The following is an 18,286-nucleotide window of genomic DNA, read 5'->3' as shown; positions in this document are numbered from 1 at the left end:
AGGAATGATTTCATACACATTGCATTTTGTGCTTATTAAAGAAATGTTGCTCAAGTCCATAACTGAAGGTCAGAAGCTTTGTTCGGCGCGAGGTCCGAGCAATTTATTGTGCAAGATGACAGAGCATTGAAGGCTGCGCACGCTTACAGACATATGGAGTTCATCAACACACATGACAGTATTGATTTGAGGCCCAGGGCCTGAAATCCATTTAGCATTTAACTGAATAGGAGTTGGCGTGTAACTAAACTGTGTGACATGTAAAATATTGAGATAACACATGCAGCTCTAAATTAGTCTTATTATATAAAATGCAGTTATAGAATAACAAATGCTTGTTGAAGTGACCAAGTTTTTGTTTAAAACAGAAGCAAAGGGAGAAAGCTTATATATTTTGGTTAAGTCTGATAAAGTATAAATTAGAGTGTATCATAACATTAAGAGCAGCAAAATGAAATAAAATGATATATTAAAACAGGTTATAACACAGGAAATGTGAGTTCTAAAATACAGTTAGAGTTCAGCTTTTAGCTATGATGAAATTTACTTAGGAGCTATTGATAATGTGCTTACACTTAGTGATTAAAGTGGTTGTTTTTCTTTGATCCTGGTGTAGAATAAGTGGTTATGATGATTTTTCTTGTGAAAGGTGATTTTAGGCCAGAGCTGTGACAGTACAGGATGTTGAAGAGAGTGAACAACAGGAAACATATGACAGCAGTGCTGTAAGACTGTTAAAATGCTGTAGATTGAGATGAGTGATGTTTAAGATTATATAGGAACAAAAGTCAGAAAGTCAGAAGATAATTAGGTTTATGCTTTTGATTAAAGACTCCCAAACATAATAGGTTGAACCAAGTTTGAAAAAAAAAGAACAATTGAGGAACAGAGTAAGTTGGCGACCTGTAGGAGGAAAAGCTGTTTTGTTTCCTTTGCAGGCGGCCTGAATTCCACTGGAGAGGGACCCAGGAAAGGGACAGACCACTAGAGATTCACAAGTGTAAGGGTCTCTCACCGGGTATGATTGGGTTCAGGGTGAGGGAGGAGTGCTGATTGAGCTCTGCTCGCACTCTTATTCTCTCCTGCCGTTGATCAACTTTAGGCTCACTGATACTTTGGTGTGATTAACCTCAAGCATGTGTGTTCTCAAGTGGGAGCTGGCATTTCTAGAGAGGGTCAGAGCAATGATATAGGTGGGTATATGATGTAGGTCAGAGCAATGATATAGGTGCGCGTGCACGCGCCCCTGCACGATCTGCACACACACATATTAGAGAAACTCATTTATATAGGTAAGAGTTTAATCATGTTTTGCTATAACTGCAAAGTGGGGTGCGTACGTGGTAGTCTGTTCCAGGAAGTACACCAGATGTCCCAGAGATAAGCGACAGCGAAGGCGAGCTGGGGGAAGCACCTGGGGTCGGGCCGAAGAAGATGTTCTTTTAAAACTATGTCAAAGTTAACTGAACGTTTGTGGTTTTGCATTGACGTATGCTGTATTGTGTCTGAGAGGGGGGAGCAGTATCACTCCCAACCCTATAAAACCTTTGTCTGACTATTGTAAGATAGTTCAATACTGATTGGGCTGTTGAACTCACACGTGTTCATTAAAATGTCGTCTAATTGCACCCGGCTGGATCTGTGGTTATTTTTGGATTCCTCCTCAATATCTGAACCTTAACATACCTCAAATCTGATGAAACATCTGGCGACGCATAGCGCGTTTTTTTTAAGCCGAGAAATGCGCCGTGTTTGATAGCTTGCTGCGAGACCTCACACCGTGTTATCTTTTTACAAAAAAACAGCTGAAGATGAGAGGTTTTGGACAATTTTGTGTTCTCCATTCTTTAAGCACCGGTTTGAGCACCGTTTAAGCACCGGCACCGTTTCAAAAGTACCGGTTTGGCACCGGTATCGGATAAAACCTAAACGATACCCATCCCTACTCTTAACAAACACTGCCCCCCACACCCCACTCCTGTCCACCCACCCAGAAATCTGAGCCATGATCTGAGTATCCTCATCACTCAGTCCACTCACACTAGGCCTAAAATCTGTCTTCTAATGTCTGCCTGCTGTCTTACTATTTGTATTATCTTTCATGCACAGTTGGAGCACCCACAATTTAGTTGTATATGTACAATGACTATTATAATTGGTGGTGGTGCTAGCTAGCTTGCTAGTGTTGGGAAATCAGTGAATTCTAAAGTCATGCAGGTGCCACACAGTGTTTGCAAAGATGCTAACTAGGGCTTAGTAACAGACTAATAAAATAACAGAAACTCTGATTACACTTAGCTCATCATCGGTTCTATCATGGGAGGGAAAATATAAACCAATGCTTTTGCATTCTTTGCAAACTTCATTCAGGAGCTAAACTCAAGATTGACTGAACTCAGATCAAAGTTATCTAGTCACTTACCTTTGGATGAGCCAGCGAAAAACTGAGAAACAAACGCAATCAAGCCCCACCTTCTGCTTCTTCTTCTTTTTCTTTTGGCCCGGATAACGCTGGTGCGTTATTGCCACCTGCTGGACTGTATGATCATCAACTGGGCACAGACCGCGGCAGTCGCGGCCTCTTTGAAATGTGATGGTTTAATGGAGCCTATGGAGATTTCTTTTGTCATTAGCAGTCCCCTGATAGAGGCACAAATGTATGTTTATGACATAAATAAGGACATGTTTAGATGTTTTTGATGACAGAGGCTACATTTGTTAAATGTTACGTTGAAACTAGAGCTGGGCGATAAAACGATAATGATATGTGTTTGGTCTCTCAATAACTTTTCTCGATAGAAAAATTAAACTATTGCGATAGACCTCATCTCTCTCTGTCCTCTTAAAAAAAAAAAAAAAGAACAGTGAATCCAAATTAAGTAGCGCAGAGCTTGGTCCAATCACAGCCGCAGCGTCCTTGTCACATGACTTGAGTTTCGTGATACACAAGCGCCAAGGTGCACATGTGTTGCGTTGTTTTGCATCCTCCTGCAGCCCAGGTAATGAAGGAAATGAGTTTGCCGACTACAGAAAAATCAACCGAGTTAGCGTGACCTCAGGAGGTTACGAAGAAAAAACAGATGATGGTTCCAATGCTGGAGAGATTGTCAAACGGAAGGGCCACACCCGTTCACACCTTGGCGCATGTGTGAAGGTATTTCCCTCCTTGGGGATACTATTTCAAGTCTGACAAAAAACAGAGAAGCTTCGCACTGTAAATTGTGCGAAAGCAAGTCTGGATATACAATAAAGCGGTTTCTTGCTCAATCTCTGACTGAAAATCGCTAATTACCCATTCGGCTTTTATTCCTCAGACTCCAGAGTAACTGTTAAAATTGTTTTTAAAAAACTTTATTCATCTTTATTCAACAAGGAGAGATTGATGCTAAGTCCACACGTGCCGGTATCCTTTTGAAACAATCGCAGATTTTTTAGTCTATGCGTTTTTTCGTCCACCATCATAAACAGCGTTTTCAGTCACTGGAAACGGAGATTTCTAAAACGCCTGCCAGGGTGGATATTTTTGAAAACCGCGTTTTGCATTTATGTGCATATAGGTGTGGGAGTATATCGGAGAAAACACTGCGGGTGTGTGTCTGTGCGCCTTTTTGACGCCATACTGTGCTCCACGTTATTGTTTCCAGTTGAAATGAATTTCTACAATACTGTTACTGTTAATTGTACTCTCTGCAGTGTTTAAATGCTTACATATACACACATAGTTACTGTCCCTCCACACAAACTTGGTTCTGCTTCTACGCCCATCTTTGTTTACTATTTCTACTGAGGCTTCTAGACTTCTGATTGACCAACATTTCTACACTAGGTTAGTGAATATATAACAGAAACCTGTTGCTTTGGCATTTCCTAGCAGCGTTTTTTCATTTCTGCTGTTTACGTGTGGACGGGATTATTTTTTGTTGATATCTTCCAGAAAATCTCCGTTTTCAAAAACTACTTGATGTATTGACGTGTGGATGTAACCTGTTCAGAATTTCCTTTTAGTTCTCAGTTTATTTGATATTGACAAAGGTTAAACAATTTTGTCTGTTCTTCTGTCAAAGCGACCTAAGATTTATTTTTTTTGGGGTGCTTGAATTAAAATTTTGTTTCTAAGTGGAATTGACAATTTAGTAGTCTGTTTTGTTTGTTCTATTTTGAAACTTAAAATTATAAAACTTTAGCATACAACTGCCTTTTTGAGACGTTTACAAACCCTATTTGCCTTTTATTTATCTGAAATTTGAAGTCTCAGGTTCCTTACTAATCTACCCTGTTGAACTTATTATGGGAAATAAATATTTTAATTAAAACTGCTGCTAATTATTTTACATTTTACTTGTGAGCAATGGCATGGTTAAATCTTACAAATATAGTTATTTGGCTTATATCCCTTGATATATATCAAGGTATGCCTGAAATGAAAAAAACATATTTGATATTTTTGTGAAAAAATCTTATATTAGCTCTTATGTTGAAACGTGCTTGGCGTTATAAGGTTTACGATTTTAAGAGTGTGGATTTTTTTTGCTTACACGCTGTTTCTGTGTATACATCCCCAGCTCTTACGGTGACAGGGCTCGCAAAATCGCTAGCCCGACGTCCCGGGGCTAGCGATTTTTCCAGTCGGGCTACCAGAATCTATCCCTGCCCTGCCCGTCGGGCTATCATAGGAGGGAAAAATATATGACAATGCTTTTGCATTCTTTTGGAAATGTAGCTGGGTAATTATGTCATTGGCGTCAGTGAGCCAGTGTCAATATGTGACTAGGGCTGCTCAATTAATCGAATTTTAATCTAAATTACTGGGCTTTCAACGATCATTAAAAATGACTGAGCCGATTATTAGCACCTCCCTCGTGCTTTACTCTCGCGCTGCTCCGTGTGGCAAATCGAGCGCACCTCTCTGCGTTTCAAACACGCGCCACAACAATTAAGAGGAAGCTCGGAAAGCTAAGCAGAAGTTATTTGGAGAGGAGAGTGACTGCCGTTGGTTGAAAAGACAGGTACAAAAAAAACCCTTCAGTGGTGTGGAAACATTATGGGTTCACTAAACATAGATGTTTACATTTTATTTTTTATATTGCAAACATTTGCACTGTAATCAGTATTTGCACACTATTTTATACTATTTTTGACAATCTTTAAAGCCATTATTCAATACATTGTTATTGTTAAATGAATATCGTCAAATAATCGAGATCTCAATTTCAGAGAAAATAATCGTGATTATCATTTTTGCCATAATCGAGCAGCCCTATATGTGACATATTGAAATTGCATTTGAATTTGCGCTTGTTTTTTGCTTTCACTTTGCAATCGTGCGAACTGTGTATAGAGAGACAGTACTGATTGGTGAGTGACGATAATTTGCGCACCAATTCCTCTGACATCGTCTTATCAATCGTTAGCTTACTATGCGAACATGACAAGTGAAATCTCCCGCAAGAAGCTTAAACATGTGAGAGGTTGATCGCGCAGAGAATCGCTGAGCGTTATGTGAGTGCGTGTGTAAAAGAAGCAGGATATATATTTTAGTTCTGCTGAGCCAAATAAGACCGGTCAGGGTGAAGAAGTGACAGCCAAAGGAAAGCTTACCACAAAACGGAAAAGTTATGACAAATCAGACTATAAGGCAAAAAGAAAGTGCAGCTTTATGGTTTCATGGACAAAAGAATTTCTGTGGCTGCAATATGACAAGCTAAATAACCAGGGGTGCACATAAGTGGTCCACAGGTGTGCATTCGCTGTCAAAATAAAAAACGCGCACTAGATAAGAAGTTGCAACGCGTGTTTGCGTACATAATTTTCTGGAGGAGGACAGGCATTTGTTTAGAACTCTTAAAGATGTCGAAGAAGCTCCTTTAAACAATTACTTTGGTGTTCCTCCACCTCCAAAGAAATGTCAGATGGAGAACCACAAAAGAAGCGCGTATTCTCGGAAAAGTGGTTGCAGGAGGTGAGCTGGCTTCGAACAAATGATGAACGCACGGAGATTTGGTGCAGAATGTGCCGTGAAAATCCCACTCTAGCAGACAAAAACAGTGCCTTTTATATGGACGCAAACGTGCATTGCAACTTCTTATCTGGTGCGTGTCTTTTATTTTGACAGCGAATGCGGACCACTTATGTGCACCCGTGTAAATAACATAATGTTCTGCCGGGTGTGTTGTTGGTTTCCCTCGATTTCTGAGTGGACAAGTGCCTTTGTTACTGGGACCAGTAATTTTAAGAAAGGCCCCCATCAGAACCCATGAGAAATGCAAGAAATGCATTATCGCTCAGTCTGCAATATCTTTCCCAGAACAAACACCAATTGCAAATAACATTCTAATAATCAACCTGAAAAATCTGTTTAGAACAGCCTACTATGTTGCAAAGAGTGAACTACCACTGGCAAAATTTAGCAGTCTTTGCAAACTTCAAAAAGCAAATGGCCTAGATCTTGGTTCCACTTGCTTCTTATCCGTGACTTCAGTGGAAATTTCAAATTCAGGACCTGACACAGACTGATTCATGTTCTACACAGTTCTTACAAGTTCATAGAAATTTCTGTTCAATTAGAACCAAGTATTTGAGTTGATGATTGTAATTTTTATACAATGTTGTAATTTGTGTTTCAACAATTTTTTGATTAATGTTTTGTTTCCGTTACAATATTATACTTTAATGTATAATATTGTAACGGAAACAAAACATAAAAAAATTGCTCCCTTTTTTATTCGGGCTACTTAAATTTATTTTGGGCTACCAAAAACTGAAGAGTCCCTGCCCGAAGGGCTACCAGGGATTTTGAAATTTTGCGAGCCCTGGGTGAGATTGATGGTTTACTGCCATTAAACCTTCAAAACATCATCAGTAAAGTGTCATCCTTCATTCGGGGGGGTTCGCTACAGTAATAGTTTAACAACAAAAGTATAGCTATCAATCAAGGATAATGTTGGATCAGTGTTTCAATATTTATATCTTTTATTAGATGTACATGTGGTTTGGTTATTTCCCTTTTGGTTGAAAGTACACTGAGAGAGGACTTTTTTATTAGTGATCTTAATAGTATTTTTTTTTCATATTAATGTAATTTTTTCATCTAATTGAATACAATCTATTTGTGTATGGTTGTCAGTCCAAAGAGGGAGAGAGGAAAGACGGGAACGTGAGGAGAAAGTACAAGGTCAGGAAGAACTAGGTAAACAGACAGGGAATAGTGAAAGGCAAAACAGAAACTGTTAAACTGACAAAGAAAAAAACCCTAATTTTACTCATGCAATCTGGAAGTTGCGTTCTCCCTATATTAAAGCTGCTATACAGAATCTGCAAAACAAACTGGGTTGAAACATTTTTGACCCTCTTCAACAACATTCCAACATAAAATTATCATTGATTGGGGAGATTAAAATTAATGATATATTTTTATGTGGTTCAGCCACAACTCTACTAAAACCTCAGCCAATAATAGGTAGGCCAACTTTTGGACCATCTAGTTGTCTGTATGACTGCCGCAGTACATGCACCACATTTGCGCACTATCAGAAAATGCCAAACGGTGCCCTGGTGGAGTGAGGAGCTGTAAAGAGAAGCAGAGTGCTCTGTTTATATTCTAAAAATGTTTTAAGCTGACTTATTTCAAAGATTCTGTACAGCAGCTTTAAATGTTTTCCAAAAGCACACATACACTTACCTTATCAGTGTTTCTCAAACTTTTTACAGTGTGTACCACCTGAGAAAGTGTCAAGCTCTCCCAAGTACCACTATGAAAGCATGAAACCCATAAATCTTACAACACATAATTCCAATCTGTTACTAAAATGAAAAGTCACATTAAAAAGTAAGCGCATTAAGTCAGAATGAGGTTAAAATAAAAGGAAAAATCTGCAGAGCCATAGTAGTATCTGCTCTAAAGATATTTTCATACATTGTATACACTGTACCATGGGCAAAGTTGCCTCCATTTTTATAATTTTTTTAATTAATATTTTATACATTTGTACATTTCACGGACTCTTCTGTTTTTGGAGTATATTTTTTATGTATCTGTATTATATTATACATACACATTAAAAGTGAATCTCTGTCCAAAAAATGCACTCAGTTTACTTTTTACTCACTATGAGCATCATTTATTATTCTCCTCCAGTAATTAAGGTTAGGATATGTTTTTTTTTTTTTATTATTCCAATCAATTCTTCTTTTGCAGCATTTAAATAACCTTTACCAGATTTGATGGTTTTGTTACAAACTTTTCAAAAAAGTGTTTTGCTTTCCTTCACAAATGTGGGGATTGAATTGTGTTAAAATGTACAAAACAGTGATGCCATGTTTTGTGATGAGGACCCAGGCACAGAGAGACTTGATGAATTTAAAAATCTTATGATTTAATAAAGAAATTTGCAGACTTGCACAGAGATGGTAAAATTATGATGACTGATAACGGAGAAAACCTTGTTGGAGTGAGTCTCAGCTGCGTCTCTACCAGTTTTATAAGCCGAAATATACACAACATATGCTGTGTATATTTTAGTCAAAGTCTGTCTTGCTTTGTTTGTCAGACTTTGAAAAATGGGGACGACTGCATTTACAGATCAGAGGTGGTGTGTCTTGTTCATATCTTCATCTGTGTGTGTTTTTTCTTTATCACAGCAATACTCTGAAGCTGCTCAGCTCTATGAAAAAGGACAGTATTATGACAAAGCAGCCTCTCTCTCCACATTCGCTGCAAAAAATGGTGAGGCAAATATGAACACACCTTGACAAACACATCCAATCAGCACGTTTCTCATCATCTTGGTTGGATTTCACTTTATTTTGTATATTTATTATTTCTCAGGACGAAGGTGGGAGAGCTGCTTCCAAACATCTCTTCTCCCAAGATTCACTTGCAGTATGCAAAGGCCAAGGAGGCGGATGGCAAGTAGGTTGTTAGTTTGTGTACCTGTGTGCTGTGATGTGTAGATCACTGAAAGGGAACCTGACATCCTGACAGCTGTGCGCACAGATACAAGGATGCGGCACGAGCCTACGAGGCCTTGAAGGACTGGGACACCCACCTGAACAGACCAGAAGAAGCTGTTCGCATCGCCAGAGAGATGCAGAGCATCGATGGAGCAAAGATGGTTGCCAGGTAGGATTTTACTGACCTGAAAATCCAACAAATAACTCACTTTTTTAACATTTACTGTAAAAGGGACAGCTTTTACAGCTTTAACAAATTACAGGCACTGAGTGTACAAAAACATTGGCAGTACCGTGTTATTTTTATTTTATACGCATCTGCGTAGGTGTCGTCGGGTATGGAGGGCCACCCGGGCTGCGTTATTATGCACCAAGGACCGTAATAAACGCATTGCTGACCGCCATCGGTCCTCCACCCCCGCCTGTGCTGTTGGACAAAAGGTATGGCTTTCCACACGCTTCGTTCCCGTCAGGGCGGAATCCAAGAAGCTCACTCCCACCTTTATTGGCCCGTTCGAGATCTCTGCTTTGGTTAACCCTGTGTCCGTAAAGCTCAAACTACCTCGCAACATGAAAATACACGACGTCTTCCATGTGTCTCAGATTAAACCTCTCCAGTCCAGCCCTCTGTGCCCTCCTTCCAGGCCCCCTCCTCCCCCCCGGCTCGTGGATGGTCTGCCGGCCTACTCTATCACCCGTATCATGGATTCTCGGCGCCCGGGGCGTGGCTACCAGTACCTGGTGGATTGGGAAGGCTACGGCTTGGAGGACCGGTCCTGGATCCCTCGGGCGGCTGTCCTGGACAAGCGCATGCTGCGGGAGTTCCATCGCCTGCATCCGGGTAAGCCTGGTGGGTCGCCGGGAGGCTCCCGTTGAGGGGGGGGTACTGTCATGGTCCCTGTGCCTCACCAGCTGATCCTGTATTAGGCAACATGTGTTTTGTTGTTTTTTTGCTCTCCCTCTCTCTCTCTCGCACCTGCCGGGGCGGTGCTCATTATGGGCTCCCGCCCCTGGCCCACACACCTGCCATCTCCACACCTGCTGCCTATCTGGGTGATCGCAAGGCCTATTTAAGACGGCAGCACTGTGTTACTCGTCGCTGGATCGTTGAGCTATCAGCGTCAGTCACTCTGCCGTTAGTGAGTTAAATTCTGTAAAGTTGTTTCCGTCTGTTCGTCGTTAACTCTAGTTTCTGTGTACAGATCTACCCCGGACCTTTCCCTGCCTGCCTGTTACCGGGTGGACGAGTGAGTGGATTTGTGTTACCCCGCTGTGGAGAGAGGAGAGAGATTCGTTGGAGTGTGTCTGATTTCAGTCCTTCCCCTCACATGCCCCGGAGCCCTGGATCCCCCTCCCCTCCCTCCAGCAAGTTGTACATAGTATCACCTGGTGTCGTTTGTGTTAATAAACTGACTGTCTACTCTGCAAGGATTCCCGGTCTGCGCCTGAGTCCATTAACTAAAACCTGACAATTTTGCTTCTTTCTCAGGACGAAGGTGGGAGAGCTGCTTCCAAACGTCTCTTCTCCCAAGATTCACTTGCAGTATGCAAAGGCCAAGGAGGCGGATGGCAAGTAGGTTGTTAGTTTGTGTACCTGTGTGCTGTGATGTGTAGATCGCTGAAAGGGAACCTGACATCCTGACAGCTGTGCGCACAGATACAAGGATGCGGCACGAGCCTACGAGAGCGCGAAGGACTGAGACAATGTGATCCGCGTGCTGCTGGACCACCTGAACAGACCAGAAGAAGCTGTTCGCATCGCCAGAGAGATGCAGAGCATCGATGGAGCAAAGATGGTTGCCAGGTAGGATTTTACTGACCTGAAAATCCAACAAATAACTCACTTTTTTAACATTTACTGTAAAAGGGACAGCTTTTACAGCTTTAACAAATTACAGGCACTGAGTGTACAAAAACATTGGCAGTACCGTGTTATTTTTATTTTATACGCATCTGTGTAGGTGTCGTCGGGTATGGAGGGCCACCCGGGCTGCGTTATTACGCACCAAGGACCGTAATAAACGCATTGCTGACCGCCATCGGTCCTCCACCCCCGCCTGTGCTGTTGGACAAAAGGTATGGCTTTCCACACGCTTCGTTCCCGTCAGGGCGGAATCCAAGAAGCTCACTCCCACCTTTATTGGCCCGTTCGAGATCTCTGCTTTGGTTAACCCTGTGTCCGTAAAGCTCAAACTACCTCGCAACATGAAAATACACGACGTACTTGATGTTTAAAGGCTTTAAGGATTCATTCCTGTTAGGATTGGTGGTCATTCATTTTCTGTCAGCTCTGTTTGTTTCTGCTTGGTGAATTATTTTTAATTTTTTTTTCCATTTGTCTGTTTGTGCGCACCCCAGGTTCTTTCTGCGGTCTAACGACTATGGCTCAGCCATCCACTTCCTGGTTTTATCCCATTGCAACGACGAAGCCTTCCAGCTGGCGCAGCACCACGAACAGATGGAGGTCTACGCAGACATCATCGGTCAGCCTGTTTCTGGAAATCTGAACTGTTTCCCTTTTGCTGTGTTTGCTCGAGGCCTGAGCTGTTTTCTCTTTGTGTCATTCTGTTTAATTATGTGTAGTTTTCACTGTTGTTTCATGGCTGGTGGGTTTTGTGTTCATCAGGCTCTGAGGCGACACAGGAGAACTATCAGTGTATCGCTCTCTACTTTGAGGGAGAAAAGAAACACCTGCAGGCTGAAGTTCTTTCAAAAGTGTGGACAGTACAGCAGAGTAAGAGCAATGAATTCACTCATCAGTCATGTTTAGTTTTATGACTCCTGTTATTCAAACGGCTCTTTTCTTTCTGGACAACTGTCAGGCGCTGAAGCGCTTCTTGTTGTACACTAACACCGAAGAAAACATGGCGATTGAGACGGTGAGAGCTGTGTGTGTGTGTGTGTGTGTGTGTGTGTGTGTGTGTGTGTGCATAAATATATAAAATATAGTGTATTTAAATATGTCCAAATTTCCTTTTTTTTTTTTTTTTATACTTTCTTTTTTTAACCCTGACGGCATAGGGGCAGCGAGGGGTGGCATCCCGAGTTGCATCTTCCGAGAGGAAGATCCCACTAAAGCTACAACTCAACCTACCGGAAATATGCCCCCAGGGATTCCCGAGAGGGGGGGTGGAAGAGAATCCCACCGGATGGATCAAAAAAATATGACACTTGGCAATGGTAATATGACAACGACCGCGGAATGCATATGCGTCAAGATATGCAAGAACCGACATGGCCTGCGGATCCACCAGGCCAAAATGAAGTGTGAGGAGAAGGGGTTGGCATCACAGTGCGCAGGAAGCACACCTGGTGAGACGAAGGAGGAACCAGGCGGAGTCACCCACAGTGCCCGGAGCCTCCAGGTGATGCAGGCCCCTGAAGCTCACAAGTCATCAGAACATCGTCGGGTGCAGTGTGTCATGGTTCTGGGTCAGTTCGACCCAGCTTTTTGGAGTTATGTTTTGGTTTTGAATGATGGGTTTTTCCTGTATACTGGTGGTGGTGATGATTATGATGGTGATAGATTATTATTTGAGTTCCATGTTTCTGTTTATTTGTGTTTAGGATTTGTGTTCTCATGTTTTGTGTGGGTTTAGTTTCATGTGTCATTTTCTGTCTGTCTCTCAGTGTCGAGTCTGCGTCTTTGTGTTGTGTTCTTGTTTCCTGTTTTATTGTGAAGGTCTGCGTCTCATGTGAGTGTGTTCAGTTTTACCTCTGTCTGTCTTGTTGATTACGCCCAGCTGGGTTCCCCAGCTGTGTGTAATCTCCCTGTGTTTCTCTGTGTATTTAAGTCGCGTCTTCTGTCTTTGTAGTTGCTGGTCCGTCTGTGTATCCACCCTGCTTCATCTGTGTGTTCTCCCTGCTGTTATCTTCATGTACCATCGTCTCCCTTCCTTCATGTTCAGGTTCGTGTTCTTGTTCGGGCTCAGTAGTTTAGTTATCCCAGTATAGTTTAGTTCTCCGTTTACCATTTTGTCCATCTATACTTTTGTGTTTAATAAACCACCCACACCTTTACAAGTGCCTGTTTGGATCCTCCTTTTTTTCCCACACGGCTCATCTCACTCGCCGTGACATAAGCAAGTTATGGCTCCAGACTTGTCTCAATCAACAGTGTAATTGACTTTTACATGTTCACATGTAAACTGAACTTTGTTCAGGTTCAGCATGAAATACTGTGAACTTCGGACTGTAAAAATGAATTTCCTTTTTCTTTTTTTTTTTTTTTTTTTTTTTCCCAAAAATGTGTTCTATTGTAAATATACAATCCAGTGGACTACATGCGCTTGACACTCAGTTACTGTGAACTTACTGTATTTACCTTGAAAATATACAAACATCTCAGCAATTTTTGAACTTTCAACTCATATACTATAACTCATAAATCTTACATCTCAATATGGCAAACTATCTCCAACAAGAGAAACATTTTTGAGTCTACACAGTTCTATAACGTTGCAGGACAGTATTACCAAGCCCTCATTAGAATGCTGGAATAAAACACAAACTGACTTCTTAGTCTCTGCATCTCCAAACACTTCTATGTCCGTCACATCTAGGCTGTGTGAAAGTTTGCAAAGCATCCAGGGCACAATGGCACACAGCAAACCTGACCTCACGGGCTACTTTGGTGACTGCTCTCAGCTTCATGGGTTGTGAAGCAGACAACTACCTGAGAGAAAATTACAGCAGATAACTAATTACAGGCTATTACTTTTGTATCGGTTATTGCGTTGATGGAGTGAGTGATGTATGCTGGGTAATGGCACAGCTAGTGATTGGGTGACTTTATTGTACCAGTTTTATAAACTGTTCTACAAGCCTTTTCATATTTGGAAATCCATTTACATTTTTAACCTGTCGTTCATTCTGCTACAGCTGTAACATATCTTTTCCTACTCCTCTGAATACATGCAGTCATTTTACCATCTGCTTTGGATAATCTCGCTCTTACGTATTAAATAAAATAAAATAAAAAAGAACTTTTTTATTAGGCAAAAATTTTCGGTGCTGTTAAAGAATACACGGCGACTCACTTTTTTTTTTTTGAGAAAGTGTTGTTTCATATTAGATCAGCGGCAGTGACGTCACCGTACTCGATCGTACCACAGGTAAGTAAGAATCTGAATCTGTAGATTTTTCTATATTATTTTTCTAATTTAAAATGCAAAATATACTGAAAAAGTGAGCTCACAAAGTTGCTTTTAGCAGTTCTATGGGTTAAGATGAGCAATTTCGTGGAACAGCGAATGACTTGACATTTAAGTGCATATATCTTGCCACGCCACATCATCATAATCATTAAATAGCAGACCGATCATCTATGCTGCAAATGCAAATGAAATACAAATGGACAGTAAACCGGGTTTATCTAAATCGTTACGCTACACCAACCCTTTACAGTTCACAAAGGGTTTAATGTATATATTCATTTTTACATTTAATTAGTATACTCTACTACTTGTATTTAAAACAAGAAAAACTTGCATCAACACAAATAAAATCCTCTCCACCTGTCTATGGTAGCCAGTCCTCAAAATATCTCCCAATGTGGCAACACAGATAAAGAGAACACTGGCGTATAAGGTGCTTCTAAATTCTGAATGATTTTTTTTTCTCAACAGGTTCTTCATCAGTCAGCTTATTATTGCTTCCTACATCTGCTTTTTGAAAAACTCCTAAAGGCACATTTAAGAGCCACGTCAGTCTGTTTGTATCTGTTCTTACTGCTGTCCTTATTGGTCCGTCTCTCTGTTTCTATCCGCATTTTTGTCTCTTTAACTCTTCATCTTTTTTGTTTTTGTCAGTGTGCTGGTTAACCTATAATTTGCCTTTTGTCTGTCTGCTGCCTTTTCTGTATGTAATAATTTTTGTTTCAACATGACACGCCCCAAATTCAGGGCCTGTACATCTTGCCAGACTCCCAATCAGGTAAGCGGAAGAACCTGCTGTGTCTGCTTCGGAAGTCTGTCCACCAAAAAAAAGCTAAAAGAAAAAGTAGAATCATTGGATAGCCAGTGGGGGGGCAAGTTGTCCTCAAAAACAGAAATGTTGGACAGATAATTGATTCTGCCCGTATTGCAGTAAGTAAAAATTCTTTTGTTTCATATATTATCATTAAGCTGTTATAAGATGTTGCTGGCACATTAACACAGCTCATCATATGTGCTTTTGAGAACATGCAACAATAATTTAGCATATTTTTTTTTTTCCAAATCTCTTTATTTGGTTTTCCAGTTTTCTTTTGATAACATGACAAAGATATAACTGATTACATATATACAGTAAAAATTGAACAGAATAAAATACAAACAACAAAAGAAAGCTGGACAGAGAAGGTTAGCAGTGTTGCGCTTTTGTGACCTAGTGGCTACACAAGCCGGGAAGTACCAACAACCGGATTTGGTGTGTGGTAGTAACAGGTAAATAAACATTTAGTTTTTAATTATTTGAATATATACACTGTAAAAAAAAATCCTAATATAAAAGTATTTTACTGTGTATTTTACAGTTTTGTTCTGTTCACTGTAATACATTTTTTGCACGCAGGAATGAATTTTGTTCACTCAAATTTAGCTTTTCTTCGCTCAAAATAAATTTCTCCTCAAAATACAGCACTTGCACCTGCAAACTTTTTTTACGTGCGCTCAGAATAGTGGCACAAAAATAACGCCATAGTTCCTGTGCTCCTGCGAGTGTAACTACCGCCCCTCCCCCCTCTTCCCAGCGCAAAGCACAAGGCTCGCATGTGGAGTGAAGCGGGGAAAAAAGTGCTTTCATATTTTTTCATGTTTATTTTTAATTGTGTTGTGATTTGCCGTGTTTTGTGTTGTTTCACTTTAAATTTGTTTAAAAAAAAGCTGAAAATTTAATAGTTAAAAGTTGAAATGTAAATAGTGCCAGAGAGAGGGTCAGAGAAAGAAAAAAAAAAACAAAACCCACGGCTCCCACTAAGGAATCCGGCTCGCGTCGTTCACTTCAAAGATCCGGCTCTAAGAGCCGTTTCGTTCGCGACCGACACACTATGGGGCAGCCCAGAAGGCATTCTAAATCACAGGCAGCAATGGTGGTGGTGTAAAGTTTTAAAATACCCCGTTTTTCTGTCACCAACTACACTTTTAATAGTGTTTTAGCCGTGAATGTCGTGGCGTAATTTTCACGTCTGGTCAGGTTGTCAACATAGAACATGTTTGCAAAAGTACTCAGATGTTTTCAGAGATGTCACTAGCTCTGCTAACAGTCAGCTGAACAGAGTGTACCAAACTCACAGCCCTGGTGTTCCAGCTTAACTGGGTTTTTTTTTGTTTTGGGGTTTTTTTTGTTTTTGTTTTTGTGTGTGTGTGTGTGGGGGCTACGTTAACCGGTTTGTTTACATATTCCACTTTCCGTGTTTCACATGTTGCATTCGCAGATTCTCATTTTCACCAAACGATCGTCTCTTTCCACCTGGTCTTGTGTCTCTGTGCTTCTGTAACATAAAGAACGAGCTGACGTTTTCTCACGACACCAGCGATCAGCTCAACAGGTCCTCAGTTTACCTGCATGCATCCTCCTCCTCACCTGTCAGCTGTTTAACACCTGCTGCTAATTCAAGAAACACGCCCACGTTACCTGGTGATCGTCACAGTTTAACTGGGCAGCCGGTGCTCGATACGACGCAATGTCGGCGCATTTTCTGCACAAGATAAGTAAATATAGTTTTTTCCCGGCGCAGAGCTGCTGGAGCTTGTTTCCCTACAGAGCACTTTATAGGCGAACCAGCTTTATCAGCGGCTGATGTCCAATCACCGGCACACAGCTTTGAAAGCTTCCCAAAGTGTGGGGCCCGCCCGCCATTGCAGGGGGGCGCGGGATGAAAGCGGGGGGATGCTTGGACACTGCAAGCATAATGGACAGGTTTTGGGGCGCCCACGCAAATGCAAAGCAGGAGATGAAGTATCGCTGAATATGTTTTCAAACCAACTTCATTCTAAGACAAAGACTAGAAAATATGGTGAAGCATATCTTCCCTTTGGCTTCACCTGCACAAGTGCCAAGGTAGGTCTCCCCTGCATAATTGGTTTTCCCTTCGTCGGGAGCAGCGCTGGGCTCTCCAAATCACGGACAAACAGTATCCCACATTCTTGATTTTTAGTTCACAAACACTTCTTGTAATGACTAACTACTCCTGACATTTTGGAGATGTTAGCTCTTTATACAGTAAAGTCACAGCGGGATACAAATAATATCAGGCTGATCCTGCCACGATTTGTTCCCCCTGTTTAAATCACGGACAAACAGTATCCTACAGTTGTTTATGTTTTTAAACCCATTTTGCACAGAGAGGGATTTTTTGAAAAATGTATTGATAGTAGAGCTGGGCGATATAAGATTTTTTCATATCACGATATGTTTTTTTCATTTCAGGCGATAACGATATATATCACGATATAAGCCAAATAACTATATTTGTAAGATTTAAATGTGCCGTTGCTCACAAGTAAAATGTGAAATAATCAGCAGCTTGTCTTGATTTTAATATTTATTTCCCATAATAAGTTCAACAGGGCAGATGTACTTAAGGAACATGAGAATTTTTCAGATAAATAAAGGCAAATATTGCAAACTACACAAAAGGCAGCCGCTAAAGCGTTTAAGTTTCAAAATAGAACAAACAAAACAGACAAAACTAAATTGTCAATTCCACTTAGAAACAAAATATTAATTCTGAAAATAAATCTTAGTTTGTTTTACAGAAGAACAGACAAAATTGACTAACTTTTGTCAATATCAAATAAACTGAGAACTAAAAGGAAATTTTCAATCTCTCCTTGTTGTATAGCTTTCTTAACTTTCTGAATCCTTTATCATCTGCAACTGAAAATAGTTGTGGATGATCACTATACTACTTCTAATGTCACGTTGTTGTCCCTGGCTCTCTTTCTCTCTCTCTCTCCCTCCCGCTCTGTTCCTGTGCTACTGCGACTGTAACTACCGCCCCCCCCCCCTCTGCTCAGCGCAAAGCACAAGGCTCGCGCGCGGAGTGAAGCGGAAAAAAAGTGCGAGAGAGAGGGTGAGAGAAAGAAAGAAAGAAAAAAAACCCACGGCTCGCGATAAGGAGCCGGCTCGCGTCGTTCACGTCAAGCCATTTCGTTCGCGACCGACACATCACTACGAAACACACTTTCCTCCGTTACCAGCGGCTGGCTTATGGGCTCAAAATGTGGTCATAAATATTTTGTACTTGTAAATCAGTTTTGTACTTGTAAATCAGGATTTGTATGTGTAAAAAGAATTTGTGCGTGCGTAAAAAAGATTTGTATGTGTAAAAAAGATTTGTGCGTGCGTAAAAAAG

The 18,286-nt window shown here is 40.9% G+C and overlaps 1 protein-coding gene across 6 annotated transcripts; it reads left to right on the top strand.

Annotated features, from left to right (window-relative positions):
* The first annotated feature begins 7,149 nt into the window (after window positions 1-7,149).
* On the top strand, window positions 7,150-12,266 carry LOC120434063 (WD repeat-containing protein 19-like). Of its 6 annotated transcripts, none has more exons than XR_005608917.1 (10): window positions 9,042-9,118; window positions 9,276-9,390; window positions 9,594-10,069; window positions 10,152-10,522; window positions 10,595-10,753; window positions 10,911-11,025; window positions 11,308-11,432; window positions 11,576-11,683; window positions 11,772-11,828; window positions 11,971-12,266. XR_005608917.1 is itself a non-coding variant. In XM_039601517.1 (9 exons), exons 4-8 carry the CDS (start codon window positions 10,732-10,734, stop codon window positions 11,798-11,800), a joined length of 399 nt encoding a protein of 132 aa, XP_039457451.1. In that variant the 5' UTR covers window positions 9,042-9,118; window positions 9,276-10,069; window positions 10,152-10,522; window positions 10,595-10,731; the 3' UTR covers window positions 11,801-11,828; window positions 11,971-12,266. The 6 variants fall into 6 exon arrangements, 3 of the variants coding, with proteins under 3 accessions (XP_039457454.1, XP_039457452.1, XP_039457451.1); XR_005608918.1 differs by having other exon boundaries at window positions 9,553-10,069; XR_005608919.1 differs by having other exon boundaries at window positions 9,276-10,069; window positions 10,152-10,321; window positions 10,439-10,522.
* The last annotated feature ends 6,020 nt before the right edge of the window (window positions 12,267-18,286 follow it).

This window comes from Oreochromis aureus, linkage group 17, assembly GCF_013358895.1.
Source record: "Oreochromis aureus strain Israel breed Guangdong linkage group 17, ZZ_aureus, whole genome shotgun sequence".
Taxonomy (NCBI): Eukaryota; Metazoa; Chordata; class Actinopteri; order Cichliformes; family Cichlidae; genus Oreochromis; species Oreochromis aureus.
Note: the sequence above shows the minus strand (reverse complement) of the source record. Positions and strands in the feature narration are given on the sequence as shown.

Coding starts and splice junctions, on each gene's coding strand:
- LOC120434063 (XM_039601517.1), top strand. CDS start 10,732: ATGGAGCAAAGATGGTTGCCAG. Junction 10,754..10,910: donor GGAGCAAAGATGGTTGCCAG/GTAGGATTTTAC, acceptor GCATCTGTGTAG/GTGTCGTCGGGTATGGAGGG. Junction 11,433..11,575: donor GGTCTACGCAGACATCATCG/GTCAGCCTGTTT, acceptor TGTGTTCATCAG/GCTCTGAGGCGACACAGGAG.